This window comes from Pleurodeles waltl, chromosome 4_2, assembly GCF_031143425.1.
Source record: "Pleurodeles waltl isolate 20211129_DDA chromosome 4_2, aPleWal1.hap1.20221129, whole genome shotgun sequence".
Taxonomy (NCBI): Eukaryota; Metazoa; Chordata; class Amphibia; order Caudata; family Salamandridae; genus Pleurodeles; species Pleurodeles waltl.
The window spans coordinates 827,607,505-827,627,758 of NC_090443.1; the positions used below are offsets into that span (position 1 = coordinate 827,607,505).

Sequence of the window (20,254 nt, forward strand, 5' to 3'; positions counted from 1 at the left end):
TTGTTCTTTTCTTTCCTTCCATTCCTTCTCCCTTCCGATGTCTGCTACTTACACAATTGTAGCTCCCTGCTTAATATATTTTTTTCCCTCCCTTTTGCCGCCTCTTCCTTTGTTCTGTCCTGTCGTCCCTATTCCCCCACCTCCTATTTTGCCACCGGCATCATCTTTCCTCATTTCCAATTCCCCACATATTTTTCTCACTTAACTGTTCATTTCTGATGGCTTAATATTTACTTTCCGTGCTTGTTTGCTACTTCTTTACCCTACACTTGGTGTTTTCATTTTTTTTTATACTTTTCATCCATGCTTCTTAATCTCTTTTCCTTACAGATTGCCATCATATTTCTTGTTACTTCTTTCCTCTTTTTTCCACCCTCTCTGCTCTTTCTCTTCAGCCACAAATATCCCTCATGTTTTTCATCATTATTAGGCACTGACTCATCAACCGTTTGGTCTTAGCAAATTAAAAGGATATTGTGGGTTTTGGAACAGAAAGGAGGTTGACAGTAAAAAAGGGACACTAGTCATCCCTATTATTGAACAAATACCCATTTCGTTATGAAAATTGTATTGACAAATGCACAGTTTTTCACCATTTTCTCAATTTGTCTCAGTGGGTGAACCTACAACTCTCCTTTGGAGGGTCAAGCTTGCATGGCCCACCAAGGAAGAACTGGAAAATTATTGTCAATTGAGAATACTTGGAGCAATATAGCTTTTTACCAAATGTACGTGGAAATTGATCTGTACAGTACAGTATTTTACTTCATTTTATTTTACATTTTCTCAAGGGATGTGGCTGTAGGGGGAAAGTAGGTTGAAGATTCCTAAGCAGTATGTGGGCATCCTCACTTATCATCAGTTTTTTTCTTTTTTTTTTACACATAAGCACTGTGGAGTGGTCACGTATGATGCTTGCAAAGGAGGTGATGTTAATGTTACAACAATACATAATTCTAGGTGTGACGAACACCCACACTTGTATGAAAAAGACATGCCAGAATGTGCCCATCACAAGTATCAAATAAGAGGCTGCCCCAAATTGCAAAAGCACAACTAACAATTAAGGATGTAGCGATTCTGTCAAGCTGAATATACGTACAAAAGATGTAACTAAAGCAAGGATTATTTAAAACATAATTTTACAATGATTTCTGTATGACATCACTTTTAAGTTAGCTTTGATACTGGTAATTGCTGGATCAAATGGTGTGCAGTGGTACCTGTCCACTTACATAACTTTATATCTCTGCGTCATCTTGGAGAGGCACTGTGAATGTTTTATATAATGGCCTAAAATTACTTTATGCAGCTCACAGTTGTGGCCTGAACACCCAATGTGTATCGAGTGGCCTGACTCAACAGCATCCCAAGCTCTTTTACCTACTCGACATTCGTTCTCAGGGACCAGCTTGCCCCTTGGTTTGTTACACCAGACAGGCCATGCTTTCTCCAGACTTGGGAGTGGCGAGGAGTTTGGGAATGCAATTAGTGTGTTTGGGTTTTTAGCGATTATCTCCAGACAGTCTGTTATAGGATAGAACAACTTTACTGTAGTGAAGAAAAATAAATCAAAGTGATGATTGTCCCTATTCAGTAAGTGATATGTCCATTTCTTGACAACTTTTGTTTAATTATATGCATTGCATTTAGGCATTGAAGTCTCCACGTGGTGGAGTTTTTCGTAATCACATACAACAATAATCTCAAATACTTGTTTTTTCTAGGCTGGCATGTATGAAGCTGTGAATGAAGTTTACAAAGTGCTTATTCCCATACATGAGGCTAATAGAGATGCAAAGAAACTTTCTGCAATTCATGGTAAACTTCAAGAAGCATTCAGCAAGATTGTTCATCAGGTAATCATTTTTGTGTACTCCTGAGAAAAGGTACAAGGTAAATATATGATGCTAATTGTATTTCTAAATTTGAAACCCTACTAACGTGTTGAAACTTGAAAGAATTCATTAGTTTGAATGTCTTGATGTTACCCTCATGTACAGTTATAAAATTAGCTGAAGTGATTCAGATGTGTTAATTTCTGTTAAAGGCACAATACATTACAGGGTTTAAATTGATACTTTTCTAGTAGGGCGTTAGACTCACCAGTGAAAAGTTTCACTGGGAAGGCAAAGGTTTAACTGTTCAATGGGTTTCATTGGATATTCATTCTATATCTATTTTATATACTTTCATTAACAAAGGCACAACTTTGAACTTCTTCGGATCTAAATGTTTGAACAAGTGCAAGCACCTCAATCATTTTTATAATACAATACTAAAAATGAAGGCCGTACTTCAAATAGTGCATTAGTGACATACAAATACTGTCTGATCATAGATCAATATAAAAAAATGCATGCCATGGATGTAGCTGGAAAATTGTAAACATTGAACAGTGCATGCAAGAACATAGAAAGCCCGACATCAAAGCATACCATGCCTCTACTCCTTCACTACACACCAACAATTTTATTGGATGATTTCCTTGTGATAAACCATGGGACAATGTTTTTAATTTGCACCATTATTGTTGTATAATGCTGATGCAAGGTTGATCCTAGCCGAATATTATTGAGTTTTTCAGACTGCATATTACATCAGTACAGTTTGAAACCTGTTTTATGTTAACAAAGTCCATACAAAATAAATCTGAAAACAAATGTAAACATTAGATTGCTTTCTCATGGGCATATCACACAAATCCCAAAAGATAAAGGTTGTCTAGTACCTTTCAGTATATTGTAGAGATTTATTCAAAATGTAAACCCTGTCCCTTATAGTGTACGGAATTACTTTAGGATTTTGTTTCCCAATTAATCCAAGACCTCCTTATTTGCTCTGACTGTTTACGTTTTTGTGTAGGCCCAGCAAGGCCAAATAGTGTTTTAATTAAAATTGTAACATCTGTTACATTTGGTGTTAGGTTACAATAGATTTGAATGATTTATTTGTTCTTATAAAAACTGCTGTTACATATTACATATTGTACATTGCTATGTACATAACATCTCACACATCCAATTTTTATAGTTTAACTTACAATAATTTTGGAAACTTGCACTGAACCTCTTCAACCATATAATTCAAGCCAAGGTGTGTGCCATTATTCTTATTGTGCTAATATGTTTACATAGTTGATAGCAGCGAAATGTAGGGATCACAGTAATAGCTCAATAAATCTACACAGTATTTCCACATCTCTTCCTAATTTTCTTTTTAAATGGCATTCACTGTGCACTGTTTCTCTGTACAGTTGAACACATAAGTGGGTAAGAACAACAGCATCTCTGTCTTTTGATTCCAAAATTACTTTCAGTCTTCATTGCAAGTAGCATTTTCATATACAATTTTTTGAAGCATTATAAATAGTGTCTGAAATGTACTTTGGATGTGGAATCTGCATAAATACCTTATTTTTCATAGTTCACACATACATCAGTAGTGTTAATTAAGTACACTCAAAATTGAAATTATTGTACAAACACACTAATAGAAGGTGGTCTCATCATCTGAAAGTCAAAATGTAACTAAATGTTTTATTTGTGTGTATACTTAAATAACAGTTCTTACAACACTGTATTTGCATGATTCTTCACAGTCGTGGATACATGTGTTTCTGCATGGTGGCTTCAATTAATTGACCCATATTTGGTCTTTTTTTAATATATTTGTGATATACCTTTTTTTTTACCTTTTACTATACAGAGTACTGGCTGGGAGGTAGGTAATGTTTTAGTTGATAGAATACACTAATACATTGTTTAGATTCATCATTCTGATGCTTGACCCACATGTGCTAGTGGTGGGAATATGTTGCTGTTTGCTGTAAACTGAATTCATTAACCTAAGAAAATACATGGTCTTTTGTACGTTCGTTTGGAAGATATCTTGAGTAGTGCATGGATATCGTCACATATTACACTAATGTGGCTTTTGGTGAATGTGCCACTTTATCATCACTTCACTAAGTATGTTCTTTATTTTTTACTTTGTTTTTTATTCATCAGCATTAAGTAAGCTCATCTCTTGACATCATATTTTCACCTGAAACACAGGGTTCGATTTAACTTATAATGCTCAAAGGTGTTCAACCTAAAATTGAAGGTGTTTTATTCACATATCCACTTTCTCAGGGACCACAGGGTTTTATACATTGGATTTTCTAGGAAGATTTTGCGGTACCAATACAATACTTTATATATAGAGATGGCTCAACTTGCATGGATTTTTAAATACTGTATAATTGTTTTCTTTTACATAAAGGTGTGCAAGCTTGACTTACACAAAAAAAGTTTCAGTATGATGCAAGAACACCCCATTTGTAACCATTACATTTATATCAAAATTAGGCTGATTAACTTTGAGCACAGAATGAGCCTGAAATGATTTTGTAGAGAATTGATAACATTTGCTCACCCATTTATACAGTTTATTTGTATTAGTCACTTGGAAAGAAAACAGAACTTGGTTGATAAAGATTTGAATGTTTTTGGAAATATTGCACATTATGCCTGCCATTTACATTGCATCAGTGTTGCTTTTGCCATCTCTGAAGATCAAATATTTTCCCCAAAAGTTGAGCAATTTTTTTTTTTTTTGGTCATAGACACACAAAATACTTGTAATTATAGATTATTTTCTCTTTAAAAGCAATTGTTTCTAACCTTGAAAACCATCCTACAACCCTTAAAATTATCCTGAAATGATCAGCAATTACTTTCCTGAAATATCTAGATTAGCTTGTTGTATGTGAATGTGAAATGATGCATGTCAATTTTCTGTCATGGCCCTTCAGTCAGGAATCCTGGTCAACAGAAAAGTGAGATTTGTGCACTGCAATGCAATCAAAGTATTGAAATTCAATAGAATCAAGGCAAATGAAGTGTGTGAGCATCCATTTGACCAGTCCAATGATAAATCGACCCCTGAATTGCAAGCTTGTTTATTGATCATTCTCTTAACACTATTGGTCATGTTTCATTGCATGGTAAAACACACCCATCTCTTACCCTTCACTGTGTGTTGTTTGTTTGTTTGCATTCCCTTCCTGAACTTTGCCTGTTAGCACTCCGATTTATTGCATGGATACCTTGGTTTGTCCTGTGTGTAAACACCTCAGTTGGTGCTTACATTTTGTACCTGCTGATTGCTGCTTATTTGTTTTTGTATGTCCCTAATAAAAACACTTTCTGTTTTTTCCTCTATTGCCCTGGTTGCTGACCCTTCTCCCCACTTTTACTATTGTCTATTGTGGTAAGTTCCTATTTTGTGAACTTTTTAATTTTTTCAGTAGAAACTCCCAATTTCCTTACTCAAAGAGCTGTGCCAGCTGAAGTAATTTGTGCTTTCCAATATTTGATGCTGGGTTTAAGAATCCAGTTCAAAAATGTCAACTAATAAAGACATTTTTGATTATATCACCTCTTTCTGTTAGAATGAAAGAGATATTTTTTTTGGATCAACAGTAAGGTGTGTCTACTTTTTCATTTAGTATGAATTGCATGTATAGCTGGCATAGCTTATTTTTTGAGTGAGTGATAATTTTCCAGGTATTTACCATGCAGAGTAACAATTGTAAACCCTTCATAAGCTAATTGTGGCCGATGTCTCCTCTGACAGTTATATGATGGCACCTTCACATTCATGCCTGTCTTTCTCCTAAGCCCTATTATTTGGTGGAGTAATAACAAGCAGTAAAATAGTTGCTTGAGCATTCTCTGCTTTCTGGTTTAACAATGTTGAACATCAAGGTCACTGCAAAATGATGTCCTTTGGGTACATTGTTCTTCAATTTCTTGTTTGACGTGTGTCTTTATTTTTAAAACTTACTAAGCTATTGCTACCCACTGGTATATGGTGAATGAGAATGTCACAATTTCAGTGTCTTCTCTGGATTCTTAAATAACATGCTGCACAGTGATGAAATGTGGGGTATTAAATAAAATATTTGTGGTTGAACAGGAAATCATTACTTCAGTGGAACGAGAGGACTGATATTCACATAGGGCATATAAAGTTCTTTAATTTAAGTATATAAAAAAGTAAACCTGATGGGAATATTTTTAGTGGAGGTAATATTTACTACTTTTAGAGTGCCCATATTCAGATGAACATACTGTGTGCTAATTTGAATCTTTTTTCATTCTGTTGGCCACCCATACAGTGTGGGTCTAATTTTATATCACCCACGTTTTGAGATCATATGTACAATGCCCTTGTACAGCATGTTGGCCAGGTAAATCATTGGCCAGAGTCCATTACTTTCATGTTGAGGATGCTGTGAATCACCACTGAGAGGTCCAACAAGGGGCAAGACACAGCTAATCAGGACCATGGGTCTCCTGTTAGTGCTGGAGATGCACTTGCAGGATAACTGAGACATCTAGCATACCTTCATTAACATGGCCACAAACATTAAGTGAGAACTCTTGGATACCACACAAAGACATTTAGCACCATGATCATAAGCTGATGTGGACTGAAACATTTTGTGCTATCATTGCCTACAGTGCTGCACTATATATGTTGGCGTACTACACTATGCAGGTGTGCTCTAAACACCAAGTAACTGATTTTTCATTCAGCCCTTAAAGAAATCAGAGTTAACATAGCTTACACAGGTTCAGTGACGTATTATTCTAATGTTCTGCAGTACACCTGCGCACACTCATATATATGAATTGGTCTACACATTGAAATTCATGGTTTTGCTGAAATATTGTGCCACCAGAAGAAACAGCTGTGTTTTCTGGCAGGTGTGATATATAAATTAATAAATTGAGTGCCATTGCCTTGGGCAGTAGTTCACAATTGTTAGCATAGCCTTAAAAACCAGTAACAGTGGCTTTCCTTTTATAAGCTGCTGGAGTTTTAATGAGGCGTAAAACAACATTCATTATTATGTTGTTAGTTTACTATTATCTTTAACCGCAATAGGCTGCCTGTGCTGATAATCACTGAAAAAGCCAAACGTCGCAGGGACGTTATAGTTAAGAAATAGAATTTTTTTTAAACTTAGAAATGAACTGAAAAAAACAAAGGTTACAGGGACGTTATAGGTAGGTCCTGAATTTACTTCCACAAAATCAGAGAAATTCAGCAGTTATATTTACCTCAGCCAAATATAACTTGCGCCCCCGTAATGCACTGTAATGAATTTCTATGTTCTTTTTTTTAATTCAGTTTCCTAACTATAACATCCCTATAACCTTTGTTTTTTTCAGTGAATTTCTATGGGTTTTTAAACATATAGTAATTTTCATTATTATATACGCTAATCCAACCACCACCATGCATGGCCAAAGGGAGTTGACCACAGCCAGCCTATCACTCTGGGTGTGAGAATAGGTGTAAGAGGGTGTATCTGGGGGGGAGTAGCTGTGAGAGTCTCTGTCTGGGTGTGCAAGTGCGTGCATCAGTGTCTTAGTGGGCGCGTCAGTGTCTGAGTTGGTCTGTGAGTGTGTGCATGAAACTCCGAGTGGGCTGTGAGTGGGTGGATGAGTGTCTTTGTGGGTCTGTGTGTGGGCGCATCAGTGTCTCATTGGGTCTATGGGTGGGTGCATCACTGAGTGGGTCTGTGAGGGGATGTGTGGTGTGCGAGGGTCTGAGTGGGGCTGTGAGTGGGTGAATGAGAGCCTGAGTGGATTTGTGAGTGGGTTCATGAGGGTCTGAATGGGTCTGTGAGTGGGTGCATGAAGGTCTGAATGGGTCTGTGAGTGGTTGCATGAGGGTCTGAGTGAGTCTGAGTGGATGTTTCAGTGTCTGTCTGGGTCTCTGACTGGGGGCATGAGAATCTGAGTGGATTTGTGTGTGAGGGTCTCAGCAGGTCTGTGAGTGGGTGCATGAGGGACTGTGGGTCTGTGAGTGGGTGCATCAGTGGCTAAGAGGGTCTGTGAGTGGTTGTGTCAGTTGGTGGGTCAGTGAGCGGGTGCATGAGGGTCTGAGTGGGTCTATGAGTGGGTGCATCAGTGTCTGAGTGGGTATGTAAATGGGTGTATGAGTGTTTCAGTGGGTCTGAGTGGGTGCGTCAATATCTGAGTGGGTATGTGAGAGGGCGCATGAGTCTTTGAGTGCATGCATAAGTGAATGAATCAATGTAAGAATGAATCTGTGAGTTCCGTATTTTTTTCAGTTCGCGAATATTTTGTGAAAATTCATGAATATACGTGAATTTTCACAAATATCATGCCTGGTGATGCAAAATTATTTGAAACCCATAATTTGCCCCCAAAACACAGCTATATCACACCCCTGGGGTCAGAGTTCCTCCACCCTGACCCCTTATGCGCCACTTTCAATTAGGATTTTTACCCCTGGGGACTGTGCCCTGTGAAATAAAATGGCGGCTGCAACTTTCTAGTCAGGTTATGGTCAGCCAATTACAGCACTTCTTTTCACACGCATGTTTGTGAATATTGGCAAATTATTTGTAAGCCCAAATAATTTTGGATTTCGACCGTCAGTAGGATATATATATATATATATATATATATATATATATATTTATTTATAATAGTGTTAAGTACGAGTCTCTCTTTTGAAACAGACTGACCATCTACTGTAAGACCAGTAACACAGATGTGGTTTTAACAGTGCAATATTATACTGCTGCATGCTACTCAGAATTAGGCATCCATCATAGCTGAGAGTTCTCTGCACATATGTGCCCAGCAGTTGTTCTGATGACGACTTCTATCTCTTCTTCATCTTTTGAATTCCCCCAGACATTGAACAGGATCGAGAAACTTTTCTAGCAATTTCGACTGGACATCAATAGGTGGCACCATCGCACTCCATGGTGGCAGTGTCCGAGCACAGGAAGTAACAGCACGGAGACGTATATTGGCTCTTTCTGGTGCTGTTCTGTGTGGATCTGGAGTAATACTCCTGAAGTTTGTCAGTTATTCACCAACATACTAAACGTTTTTTTCAGTGATAGTGTGCTAAGGTTGTGTCCACTCAAGACTACATACTTCAAAGCATGCCTCACCTGCAGAAAGCGACCGTTGCCCATGGACCACATGACATCTGTCTTTGGTGTCTAGGGTCCAAACATGTTTCGAATTTATGCAACAAATGCACCTTGAGTCATGCGAAAGCCATTAGGGAACTGGATGCGAAGGTGTACGTTGATGAGCACAAGAAACAAGGTCATTCACACTCCAAATCATAGGCTCAGGTCTCTACTGTGGTAAGCCTAACAATGAAATTCACAAACTAATCACAGTGCAAACACAAACAGTTCAGAAGAGGTTCCTCTCCCATCGCTTCTGCTCAAGAGAGAAATCTGCAGTCAGTACTTGAAATGCCTAATTACCCACAGGTTGTCCTACTACCACCTAATTCAACAGCTGAAGCACCATGATTTTCCTAACCCATTCTCAACTCCACAGCAAGTAAAAGTCTTTACAGGAGTAGTGATGTAGCTTTTTTGGGTGTTCCTAGCTCCCTCTGGAGTGCCATCGGGCCCCATGGCTTTCACTGGGGCTTCCATTTATTTAAACATCCAACAGCAGGACCTTCCCCAGCACTATCCCCATTAGAGCTCCACCTAATACCCGCCTCCACTCCAGAACCCATGCTGGTTATTGCCAGGTCAGCACCAGCCCCTGCTCCAAAGGTGGTAGTGCTGGATCAAACTCCAGTGCTGTTCTTGGTTCTGGAGCCAGTTTTTAGCTAGATCCCAAACAGTGTTCCATTACAAGATTATTAAGGGACGGCAACTGGTGTAGAAGCACTCTGTGGCATTGCCTCTGCATGAATATCTTTGACACCATGAGGCCTCAGACGAAATACAGTACCTTCAGAATGTTTCACTTGCTAAGGAGAAATTGAACAATTTGTTGCTCCCTTATTATCCTGATGATGGAGTGTATTTAGACCTCCAAATATTTGGTCTTGATATATCACCAAAGACAGAATTTGTCTCTATATTCTGTATTTGTCAGACCCTTTTGGGGAAAATGACTCATTCGCTGTAGTTGTATGTAGGGCAGCAGAGTTGGTGGCACTGCAATTGCTAGAGCTAAAATGCTTACAGAAATTTTGCAACTTCGTTCCTCAACTTCAGCACCTTTGCTACCTTTCAATAAAGCTTTGACACACTGCAACATGGTTGAAGCCTTTGATTGGAGCCGACAGCCTGCTCCAGGTGACCAGTCCTCTCCACTCAGCACCAAACACTGAAAAGTTTAGTAGTGCTCCTTTCAGCCAGAAAAGTAAACTCAAATATCTTCCTTGCTGTCCCAATCAAGAATAGAAGTGCAATTGACAAGATGATGTTGTCCGCCATGGTGACAAGGCAATCTCTGAATGTAGTTTTTCTTTTGGGCAGATAAACGCAGGCCTTCTGAAATAAAGACAAGAGTGATCTTGCCTGCCCTCCCTGTGGAGTTTAGAAATACCTTTGCACAAACATTCCATGATGGACAGGACCCAGCCAAGAACATTTTGCATGCCAGGCAGGACACAGAAGTCCGTAGGCCATGCTTTGATCTGGTGAGTCATCATCATGCCTGGATGCGTACTGCAGATTTCTCCGGGGATGTGCAGGTTTCCCTCATTGATATGCAAGTTGGATTCAACTTTGAAGCAATGTGAAGATATCCCTGATATGGCCTACTCCTTTGTCTTGTCCTCCCTGGCCTGCAACTATTGTGAACAGTACTGGATGCTAGAGGTCTATCCTGCGGTGTAGTGGCGGCAGAGGAGAGTGCCGCCAACATAGCCAGTTCTAATTTTCCTTTTCTCCTGCTGCCACCAGTTCCCTCTGATTACCCCTTTGTTAGTCATCTGTAACCAGTGAGGGTCAGAACACACTTCTACCTGCCCAACAAGCATGTGGTTTTATCAGAGCAGTGGGTCACCCCTGTTTTTTGCTAATAATATTGCTTGCATAACTTGCTCATACCAACACAAGTGACAGTAAAATGGAGAGCGCAGATGTCTGAACTAAGGTAGCCATCAACAGAGTATGTGACTGCATAATATGCACTTGGAACAGCTTCAACACAGCTCACATATCCATGGAGTAAATACAGATTTTTCACAAAAGAGTCTGTCATAATAATAACAAAAGCATAATTAGAATAGGCAACCCTCTCACACAAACGTGCACACTTTTTTGACATTTGATCAACACGAACATCCACCACCGACTCACCCAAGGTCAGTGATCAAACACTAGCAGCCATGCAAAAGAAACACCAGCCATTTATGACGTGGGAACACCAGTTCTTCATGACTGTGTATGACCACATTTTACTCTATATGTATGCTTCCATTGCATCAGCACAGCGATGCATCAAGATCCCTCCCCCCTTGCTTGAGTAAACAAGCTCACAATAGTTACAATAAATTTGATGATATGGAGATGAAAAGAAGGCCAGCCAGCTGGAATGCGTGACCAATCAGCAATGGCCTTGCAATATTTGGTCCTTAGATATTTATTTCTAGTGGGCCAGTCTTCTTTACCTTACGCCTCTATACATCAGAGTTAGACTAGGGATTCTAACACTTACCATTTTAAGTTCAAATTAGCATCATAGTTGAATGTGCACAGGAAAATCCTTTGAAAGAGCCTCATCTTTTACTTTTGGGTCTCCTCAAGAATGAGACTAGCTAATTCATCTCATGAAGCCTCTACGCCTACTTACCAGTTCTACAGTTACACAATTCTGTGTGGCCAGTTATGTTTGGAAGGCTTCACAACTGAGGAAAAGATGTTTTGTTAATAAAGTTTATAGAGTACTCTTCCAACAAATAAGGGTATCCTAGCTCTAGGAAAAGTAGTTTGCCAACGGCAGGGTGAAAGTATTCATCTAGAGAACTAAAAATTGAAAGCTGTAGTGAAAAGATATGTTTTCATTACTTTATGAAAAGCGACTGCCGATCATGGATAGTCAGCATAGGCCATGAATGTGAGACCAAATGATTGAATGAACTTTGCTAGTAGGATGACACAGATTTAGATTTTATTAACTAATTGTACATTTATTTAGAATCATTACAGGTACGCACCAGAAATTCATAAATACATAAAGCATCTTGTAAAGTGCAAATTTGTCAAGAGATCAGCTAAACATATTCCTTTACCTAACATATGTCTTTAAAAACAGTATGTGCAAACTGCATCATATTATACATTGTGCTATGAAATCCCCTAGAGGCACAACAGCCCTCACCGCCCTAGTGGTCATTAAACAGATAATACTTTTTTTATAGTATTTTGGTGGCTGTGCCCGTGACAGTGTAGTATCCCCCAAAAAAAAAAAGCCCGCTCCTAAAATATAAAAGCTTCAGCTGTCTTAGAATCTGACCTGTTGGTAAGGAGGGGAATGCTTCAGAGGCTGGGCTGTGCAGAGGCTAATACATATCAAGGCTCAACCAGCTAACCAGTCTAGTGCTTTGTTCATTACAATTACTCCCCCGACCCTAAAAACAGTCTAAAAACAACAGACACAGTGGGGGAAACTAAAAGCAATCAAATACTGAACTGTGCAAAACTCACTTTCTAAGACATCTCAGCAGAGATTTAACCCATAATCGTAACACATTCAAGGCATTAGCCACCACCTATATGAGGCCACACCTATATGATTGCACTCTAGGGTTGCTAACTCTTTTGTTTTTCCAAAATCTAAGGGGGTGACCATAGAGGAGTAAAGTGCATCAAGTGCTGAACTGAACAAAATGGAGTAGCTGCATTCGGGGGCTCCTAGCTGAACCGGGCTTGAAAGTACTTTGAGTGCTAGACTAGACTTTGTGTTCTTGTAATTGGATTACCAGACTAATTTACTTATGTTTTGTAAAAACAGCACATAACGCATATGAACCTCCTATAAAGCATATCTAAAGGTCTCACTTAAAGCCCAGAGTCTGCTGCTCCCTAAAATAGTCCAAAACCTGAAGAAACACACATGAAGGGGCTGGAAAAGCACTTTACATGCTAGGCTATGCGACACAGTACTTTTTTAGGGGACTCCTAGATGATTTGACTTCAGCTAATATATTGTTCATTTCCTTAATGGCCTCCTTTAGGAACTTCAGGAACTGTGCTGACAGATGGGTTGATTCTGTCTGTGGGCAGCAGTCAGTCGCTTCATTACACGTACTAATGTTCAAGATTCTAAAGATCACTGCAAACATAATCTCCTAATAAGCAAGAGTTTTTTCCAGATGCTTACCACATGGCAAAGCGACTGTGCCGCCAAGCCACATAATCTACAAGTCTTATCCGAGCCAGCATTCAGTTTCCAATATCAGTATGCTTTTAGCAGAATTAGTCCAAATCGTAATTCTTTTTATTTGACCAGTGCTTGGTGTGCAGTAGGCATAAACAGTTACAGCAGACAGTTGCATAGAAGACATAGCAATTCCAACAATTGCAATCAACAAGGGAGGATATGATCTAAAATAGCGTGGCACTTTTATGGCCTGTATTAATAACCTGTGGATAATGATGAAAATGACACATTAACAGGTAAGATCTCCCATTTATTGCTAAGACCCATAGTCCTCAGAGCCCCTAAAGTTACAGCAGGGAAACAGGCCTTATCCCACTTTTCGGGCCCCCAACTCTGATAAATTACTTTTCTACGCTCTCTGACACCAGTCCAGGTCAGTTTCCCGATCAAAGAGTAGCAGGGGAGTGGGTTTGCCCCAGGACCGTGCAGTGATTCATTTTGCCACCCCTATCACCATTGTCACCCATATTTTCAGAAGTTTTGGCCATGATTTATCCTCTGTTATTTGCAGTAGAAGCCACTTGACATGGGGATGGTTCACTCCAGGACCTGCGAGGTCCTGCCAGTTACCTCCCGCCAGTAGTTATGTATCACTAGACAATCCCATAGAATATTGAAAAAGGAACCTTCCTCCTCACAACGTTGAAGGCATAATGGTGTGTCAGCCCTCTTTAATTTGTGAGAGTCCTGGGATAATAGGATCTGCTGAGGATCCTTGATTATATGAGCCAAATCTCGCTTGGATTGCTATTTCTTGTGGGCGTTGCTATGCTTCCGTCTATTCAGCTTCATCCAACTCGCTAAAGTCTTGGGACCAGGCCTCTCTGACTAACACTCACAGGTCTGGGGAACTATTTATTAATTTTCTATAGTTTTTTTTAGATGGCCTTATCAGTCATAAACTCTGTTAGTAGTCTATCTTCCAGTGGGGTGGCTGTTTGTAGTTGTTCCCCTTCTACAATATGGTGTAGTAGAGCATGTCCCAGTTGGAGAGATCTGTACTGCTCGGTCAGTTCATACTGCTGACAGATAGTTTCAAATGGTACGAGAGACTGGTCCTTCCAGACGTAATCCAGGTGCTCAATGCCAGTTAATTCCCACTTAGAGAAGCCTGTCAGTCTGCCCACTTAAATTAATAGGTCACTGTCCCAGAAGGGTGTCATGTCAGTAAATTTGCCTCTCTATCCCAGGGCAGTAGTTGCATCTCGCCAAACTCTCACCAACGAAAGGGTGTGGACCGGCAATTACCTTTCCAGACACCGCTGGTATAGTGCTGTCACAATGCGCATTTTTCCCATTGCTGCCCTGTCTACTCCAATAGGCTAGCTCCTCACGGTCATAGAAGACCTAGTCATTTGTCACTACCATTTGCGAGGCCCAGTAATATTTGAGGACATCTCAGATAGCTACACCCTCATCACATACTCCCCTCTGGAGTTGGCATAAGGCATATGTGAGGTGTTACCATTCTATAGAAGGAGGCGGAGTGCATGGTCAGTCCTCCGGAAGAACTCCGGTGGAACCCTAAATGGAGTATTCTAGAAGATATAAAGGAGACGAGGGAGGGGCATCGTTTTATAAAGCGCCGCTCCGCCCATGAGTGACAGCAGCAGTATCCTGCAGTGTATTGCATCTTTATTAAGGCGTTCAGTCTGCAGGAGGAAGTTTTTATCTGAGAATTCCTGTGGGTCCCAGGTAATGGGGATTTATCAAGATACTTAAAACTTTCCGGTGCCAGCGGCACCACACAACGTAAGGGAAGACGTAGGGGACCTCTCCCCCCAGTAGTGGCAAAATTAAGGATTTAGACCAATTTATGCGGTATCCCGAGTGGTGCCCAAAGATAAATGGAACATAGGTAGCATGTGTGGGTCACCTTTATCCACCATAGCCTCGTATAGCTCTATGGGCAGGCCTTGGATCCCACCGCCTTCCATGATCAGAGACTTCTTGTGGCCAGTGCTATCTCCGACACTGTTAGGTCCATTTCTAGAGCTTCCCTCGATACCTCAGACAATGTTCATCAATTGGTATCCTTTAGAAAATCTTCACATTTGCCTACTGACATTGTCATTGTGGATTTATGGAGGCCCTCATAGTAGGCGGCAAACGCATTGGCTATGCTGGTTATCTTTATATGGAGTCTCCCTTCGCTGTCACGTATCACGAGTACCCAGGACGGTCTTTGTTTTTTCTTTTTTTCTAGCCAGGCCAGCAGTTTGACGCCCACATCATATAGTTTGCGTTGTGTAGCTAGGGTGTACCTGTGGTCCCTCTCTTCTACTAAATCCCGCAGATCGCCCTGTCGGAGATGCTGTAGCGGCAGAGGTCTTCTTAGTCCACCGCCAACGCCCTGACCTCCAGCCTTTTGAACTCTCTCTCTATTTCAGTACACTTACGTATCATTTATTTTTTCTTCGCCCCAATGAGGGCCTGTACTTGTCCCCGTATGTATGTTTTGACTGCTTCCTTTAGGGTACTCGCGGAGGCCACTGTCCCCACGTTTTCTTTAAAGTAAGTATCCGCCCCCTCTCATAATTTGTCTTTAATATGTGTATCTTGTATGCGCCGATTATCTAACCTGGGGTCTATGGCAGAGGTTTGGACCGTTCCCTGAAGCTGGACTTCTACTGGAGAAGGGTTGGAGATCCTTCTAGGCTGGATATTCATTGCTAGAAATGTGACTGCACGAATGTAGTGGGTAAAGACTTGGTCTGTACCTGAAAAACTGTTATGGATTTCAAAGAAATACGTGTATCCTCAACTATTTGGATTATGTAGACGCCAAAGATCGGGCAACCTTATGGCTTCAACAAAGGGTCGCAGAGCACCCCATTCACCCACTGTGGTGACTATAGATGCCCTATCCAGTGTAGGGTCCATCTGCTTTGAGGAATTCTTAAAGTTTTAATTGATAATAGATGAAACCTAATGGATTAATAATAGATTACACCATATTTGTTCAGATTACTATTGATCTTTTTTAAGAGGCTCATTTCTATCCACATTTCTCAGTTTCTAATACATCTGTAATGTAAAGTGAATATATCATATTTGATACACTTGCCTATCTTTAGGAGTGATGCTCAAAGAATAAGCTATTTACCTTCAATAATGCTCTTTATTGTGACTACTTTTACCTAAGCGGAGATTCCTCACCTTTTGAATTTCTTCACCATTTCAATTCTCCCTGATGCCAAACTGGATCTGTAACCTTTTTCAGCAAATTCTCCAGCTTGCTGACAGGACTCCACAAAAGTCTTGTCACTCTGCAAGAGATTGCACAGAGCTGTATATAGGCGTCATCTCTGCACGCTGATGTCCGTTTGCAACAAGTATTCTATGCCCTTAGACACTGTGTGTCAGTAACCGATTGAGAACCGTGACAATATGCAGAATCGAACATGGAACCTTATTAACATTTAGAACAGAGAGGAGGGCTGGCAGTGATGAATCTGTGGTTATATAGCATATTCAACAGAGATAAGTAACTTGTTATTCTGGTGGAGACTTCTAACTAAAGATTTCCCACCTTTTGGATAGATACCAAAGCAGTACCACTGAAACAGTGGGGGATCTGAGGAGGAACTTCACAGCAGAAGATCCCGCAGGACTGAGAGCGGATCTGAGCGTCAAGGCAGTAATGGTGTGAAGGTGTGGACCGACACCCTTGTAGCCTTAGGTCCAGCAACAGAACAGCTCCATCCAAGTCCATAGTTACAGCCTTTGCTCTGGTAGAATGGGTGTAAAGGCCCTGAGGAAGCCCCTTTGTGGTCAGCTCACAGTGTAATTTTATGCAAACAACAATCCGGCTGGATAAGATCCGTTTCTAGAGTAGACTTTCGTACCTAGCTGAAAATAACCAACTAGGAGTTGGCTATTCTCTTGGTGATGTTTAGCCTGTTTGATTTAAAATTGAATGGCTCTCTTAAGATGCAACTTTGATGGACTGCCCCACTTGGAAAGGCTACACCACTTTTGGCAAAATGATGCCTGTGTCTGAATTATCTGCAGTTGACTAAACACGGGAACTGAAAGTTAAAAAAAATTTGAAGATAGCTCTAGGGGGCAGTAGGCTCAAAGAAAAGCTGTGCATAGGCTGGAAAAACCGTGCGGACTAGGAAATTATGAATCACACACATCCTTTAATGGTGTCAATGGTAAGGCGTTGCCAGGCCAAAAACAGAACAAACCTCAGAAATTTTAGTCTGTCGCAGACCGACTGTTCTCGAAACAGGCCAGAATAGGTCAACCTCATGGACGGATGTTGAGAACGCCAAGGTGAAATCCATTAATTCCTTAGGCAGCTGGAATGTGCTCAGGTGGTTCAGCTAAAGCTCCATGCTTGGAGGTATAGGTTGTGGAGGTTTGGATGTAGAAGCCAGAAGGTAAACTGAGGCAGATGCTCAGACTTAGCTAGTCTTGAGTTCAGCACCCTTCAAGACCAGTGTGAGATTATGAGGATGAGCTGAGCCTAGTCCCACCTTATCTTCTTCAAAACCTGTAGAAGCAGCAGTGGATGCAGGAATGTATAAAGGAGACCAGAGTCCCACAGAAGGCAGAGACTATTGGCTACAAAAATGTCCACAATGAGCAGTCTTGGAGACAGCAAAACGTTCTATCTAAGGCATGCCCCACTGGGTGAATATGCCTTGACCTACCTCTGGGTGCAGACAACAGTCATGGTTATGTGGAAAGCATCTGCTGACCTCATCTACCCTGATATTGTGGGACACTGCCAATTGGTCGACAGTCAAGGATGTTCCCTGACGTTTCAGTCAGTGCCTCAGCACCTGCTGGGACAGCACATGATCCTCTGATGTTTGTATTACCACATAGCAATTGTGTTGTCTCTCAGAAAATACACACGCTGTCATTGATAGAAAGCAGAATGTTTTGAGAGCCAGCTGGGTGGCACCCACTTCCAAAAGATTGATATGGTGCCTTTGCGACAGTGGAGTCCAGAGATGTCAGATATCCACTTCGTTCAGGTGGCCTCTGTAGTCCAGAGCACATTTATTTGTCATCACTGTGATGTCTGGATAGGGTAGAAAGAATAGCCTGTTGAAAGTCAGTGAGAAACTTCATACACCATTGAGGGTACCAGGCTGCCTCAACTGACATAAGAATGTTGTCCAAGAGGCAACCTCAGAGCTGAGACCATTGAAGCCTGAGGTTGCACTGCAGAACCTACATGTGCCAATGAACATGAGGCACCAGCAGAATAGGCGAGGCCTAGAGACCTTGAACCATCCAGCCCGGGACACAAGACTGATCCTGAAACATTCGCATTTTATCATGAATGTCATGGATTCGCTACGGAGGCAGAAGAATATGAATGCCACCGTGTTCAGAACTGTCTTTATAAAGTGAATCCTCTGCACTGGCCAAAGGTGGAATTTCGTCTTGTTAGTGTAAAACCTTAGGGAAGGTGGGAGCAAGACGGTAGTCCACACATGGCCCATGACCCATGACGGTAATAACCCCATCTTCAACAGCCAAATCGTCAAAGTATGAGAATATGTGCAGCCCAAATCTGCGAAGATGGGTTGCAACCACTGCTATCACTGTCATAAATACCCAGGAGGCAAAAGTGAGACTGAAAAGCAAGGCAGTCCCTTCCCAAAATAAAGTGAATGTAGGACTGCTGGATAGCTACATGAGAGTATGCATCCTGTTAGTTTATGGACTTAGTACAGCCACCAGGATCTAGGAATTAGAGGGCCTGGGTCCAGCATCAGCATCCTTAATTTTCCCTTTCTGGAGTAAGATGCGCAAGATATGAAGGTCCAAAATCCTTCTGAGCACGCAGTCCTTTTTATGCATCAAGAGGTAACAGTAGTAATAGCCAGTGCCCTCTTCTTCTTGTGAAGTGTTTTTATTTTGCTTTTGTTAAGCAGTGACCGCTAAAGAGGGTTTCTTTTTTTTCCATGCATCTTCAGAAAATCTTCAAAACATTTCACAGCTTTGGGGAAGAGAGCGAGGCATCGACAGAGGTGCCTAACCCTAGGGAAGTGTTGTGGGCACTCTGAGGCATGGAAAATGGCAAAAAAAAAAAAAAAGAAATTCATTATAGAAATCACCAGATCATAGGGTAATTATGTAGTGAGAAGCCATAATCTCAAAGAAATATATTTACAGTGCTAAAAAATCACAACTCATGGGAAAAAATCCTCATGCTGTCATTAGTACAAAAGTGCATACAATTTAGTATTGTCTCAAATGTTATGGTTCCATGTCTGAAAATAGCCTTCACCTTTTAACAGCCTACATTTGGTGATTTCAAAGTTCTGCATCTTCAGGACTTTTAAGTATTATTGGCCAGTTGACTATGCCTCCTTGAAACAATTTTTCAGCAGAATTAGAAGTGATAATTAGAACCATGATGGGCTCATGTAAAACTTGTTAAATACTACTCACTTTTTTCAGCATTTCTTCCTTATTGGAAATGCCGCTACCTCAGTCTTTGAGCAGGAGGCCCCATCATGGGTCTATAATCAAGTGATATAAGAGGGTCAAGAAGTATGAAAAAAGTAGTGTTGAGAGAGGTGTGTGTGTGTGTCTCAGTCATGAACGAGCCTCCCAAGGAACCCTTTATGACATATGTACACCATACTTACCTGTGATGATCGCACCACACACATGTACAAGATGTGCAGATGGCCAGCAGGAGACAGTGGAGCAAAACCAGATCACAGAAACCATCTGATTTCTAATACACAGCTGGAAGTTGTGGTGCGCCTGGATCAGGCATATGTGTGACGCTTACTGCATGCTCCAGCTGCAGGTGACAGCAAGCCAAGGACGCGATCAAGCAGTGAACTGGAGCCTGATAATTGTCAAAATGTCTCATTTCAAGTTAATTGCCTGGTCATCGAGAAGATGGCCAAGGAAGGAGCTGTGTTTCTGATAGATACTTCTAACCGCAGATATGTCATTTTAGAATTTTTTACTGGAGCCTTAATTGATCTGGAGAATTTTGTAGCAGTGCTCCTGCACTTCAGTAG

General features: G+C 40.9%; 1 protein-coding gene across 10 annotated transcripts in view; it reads left to right on the forward strand.

The window, feature by feature from the left end:
* Positions 1-20,254, forward strand: part of DOCK7 (dedicator of cytokinesis 7) — a 1,022,674-nt gene that overhangs the window by 900,107 nt on the left and 102,313 nt on the right. For 5 of the 10 annotated variants that reach the window (XM_069232530.1, XM_069232532.1, XM_069232536.1 and 2 more), the window contains 2 exons: positions 1,728-1,859; positions 3,709-3,723. In XM_069232530.1, the coding sequence (XP_069088631.1) occupies positions 1,728-1,859; positions 3,709-3,723 (147 nt within the window). The remainder of the gene's footprint in view (positions 1-1,727; positions 1,860-3,708; positions 3,724-20,254) is intronic. The other 5 variants (XM_069232531.1, XM_069232533.1, XM_069232537.1 and 2 more) reach the window with 1 other exon arrangement.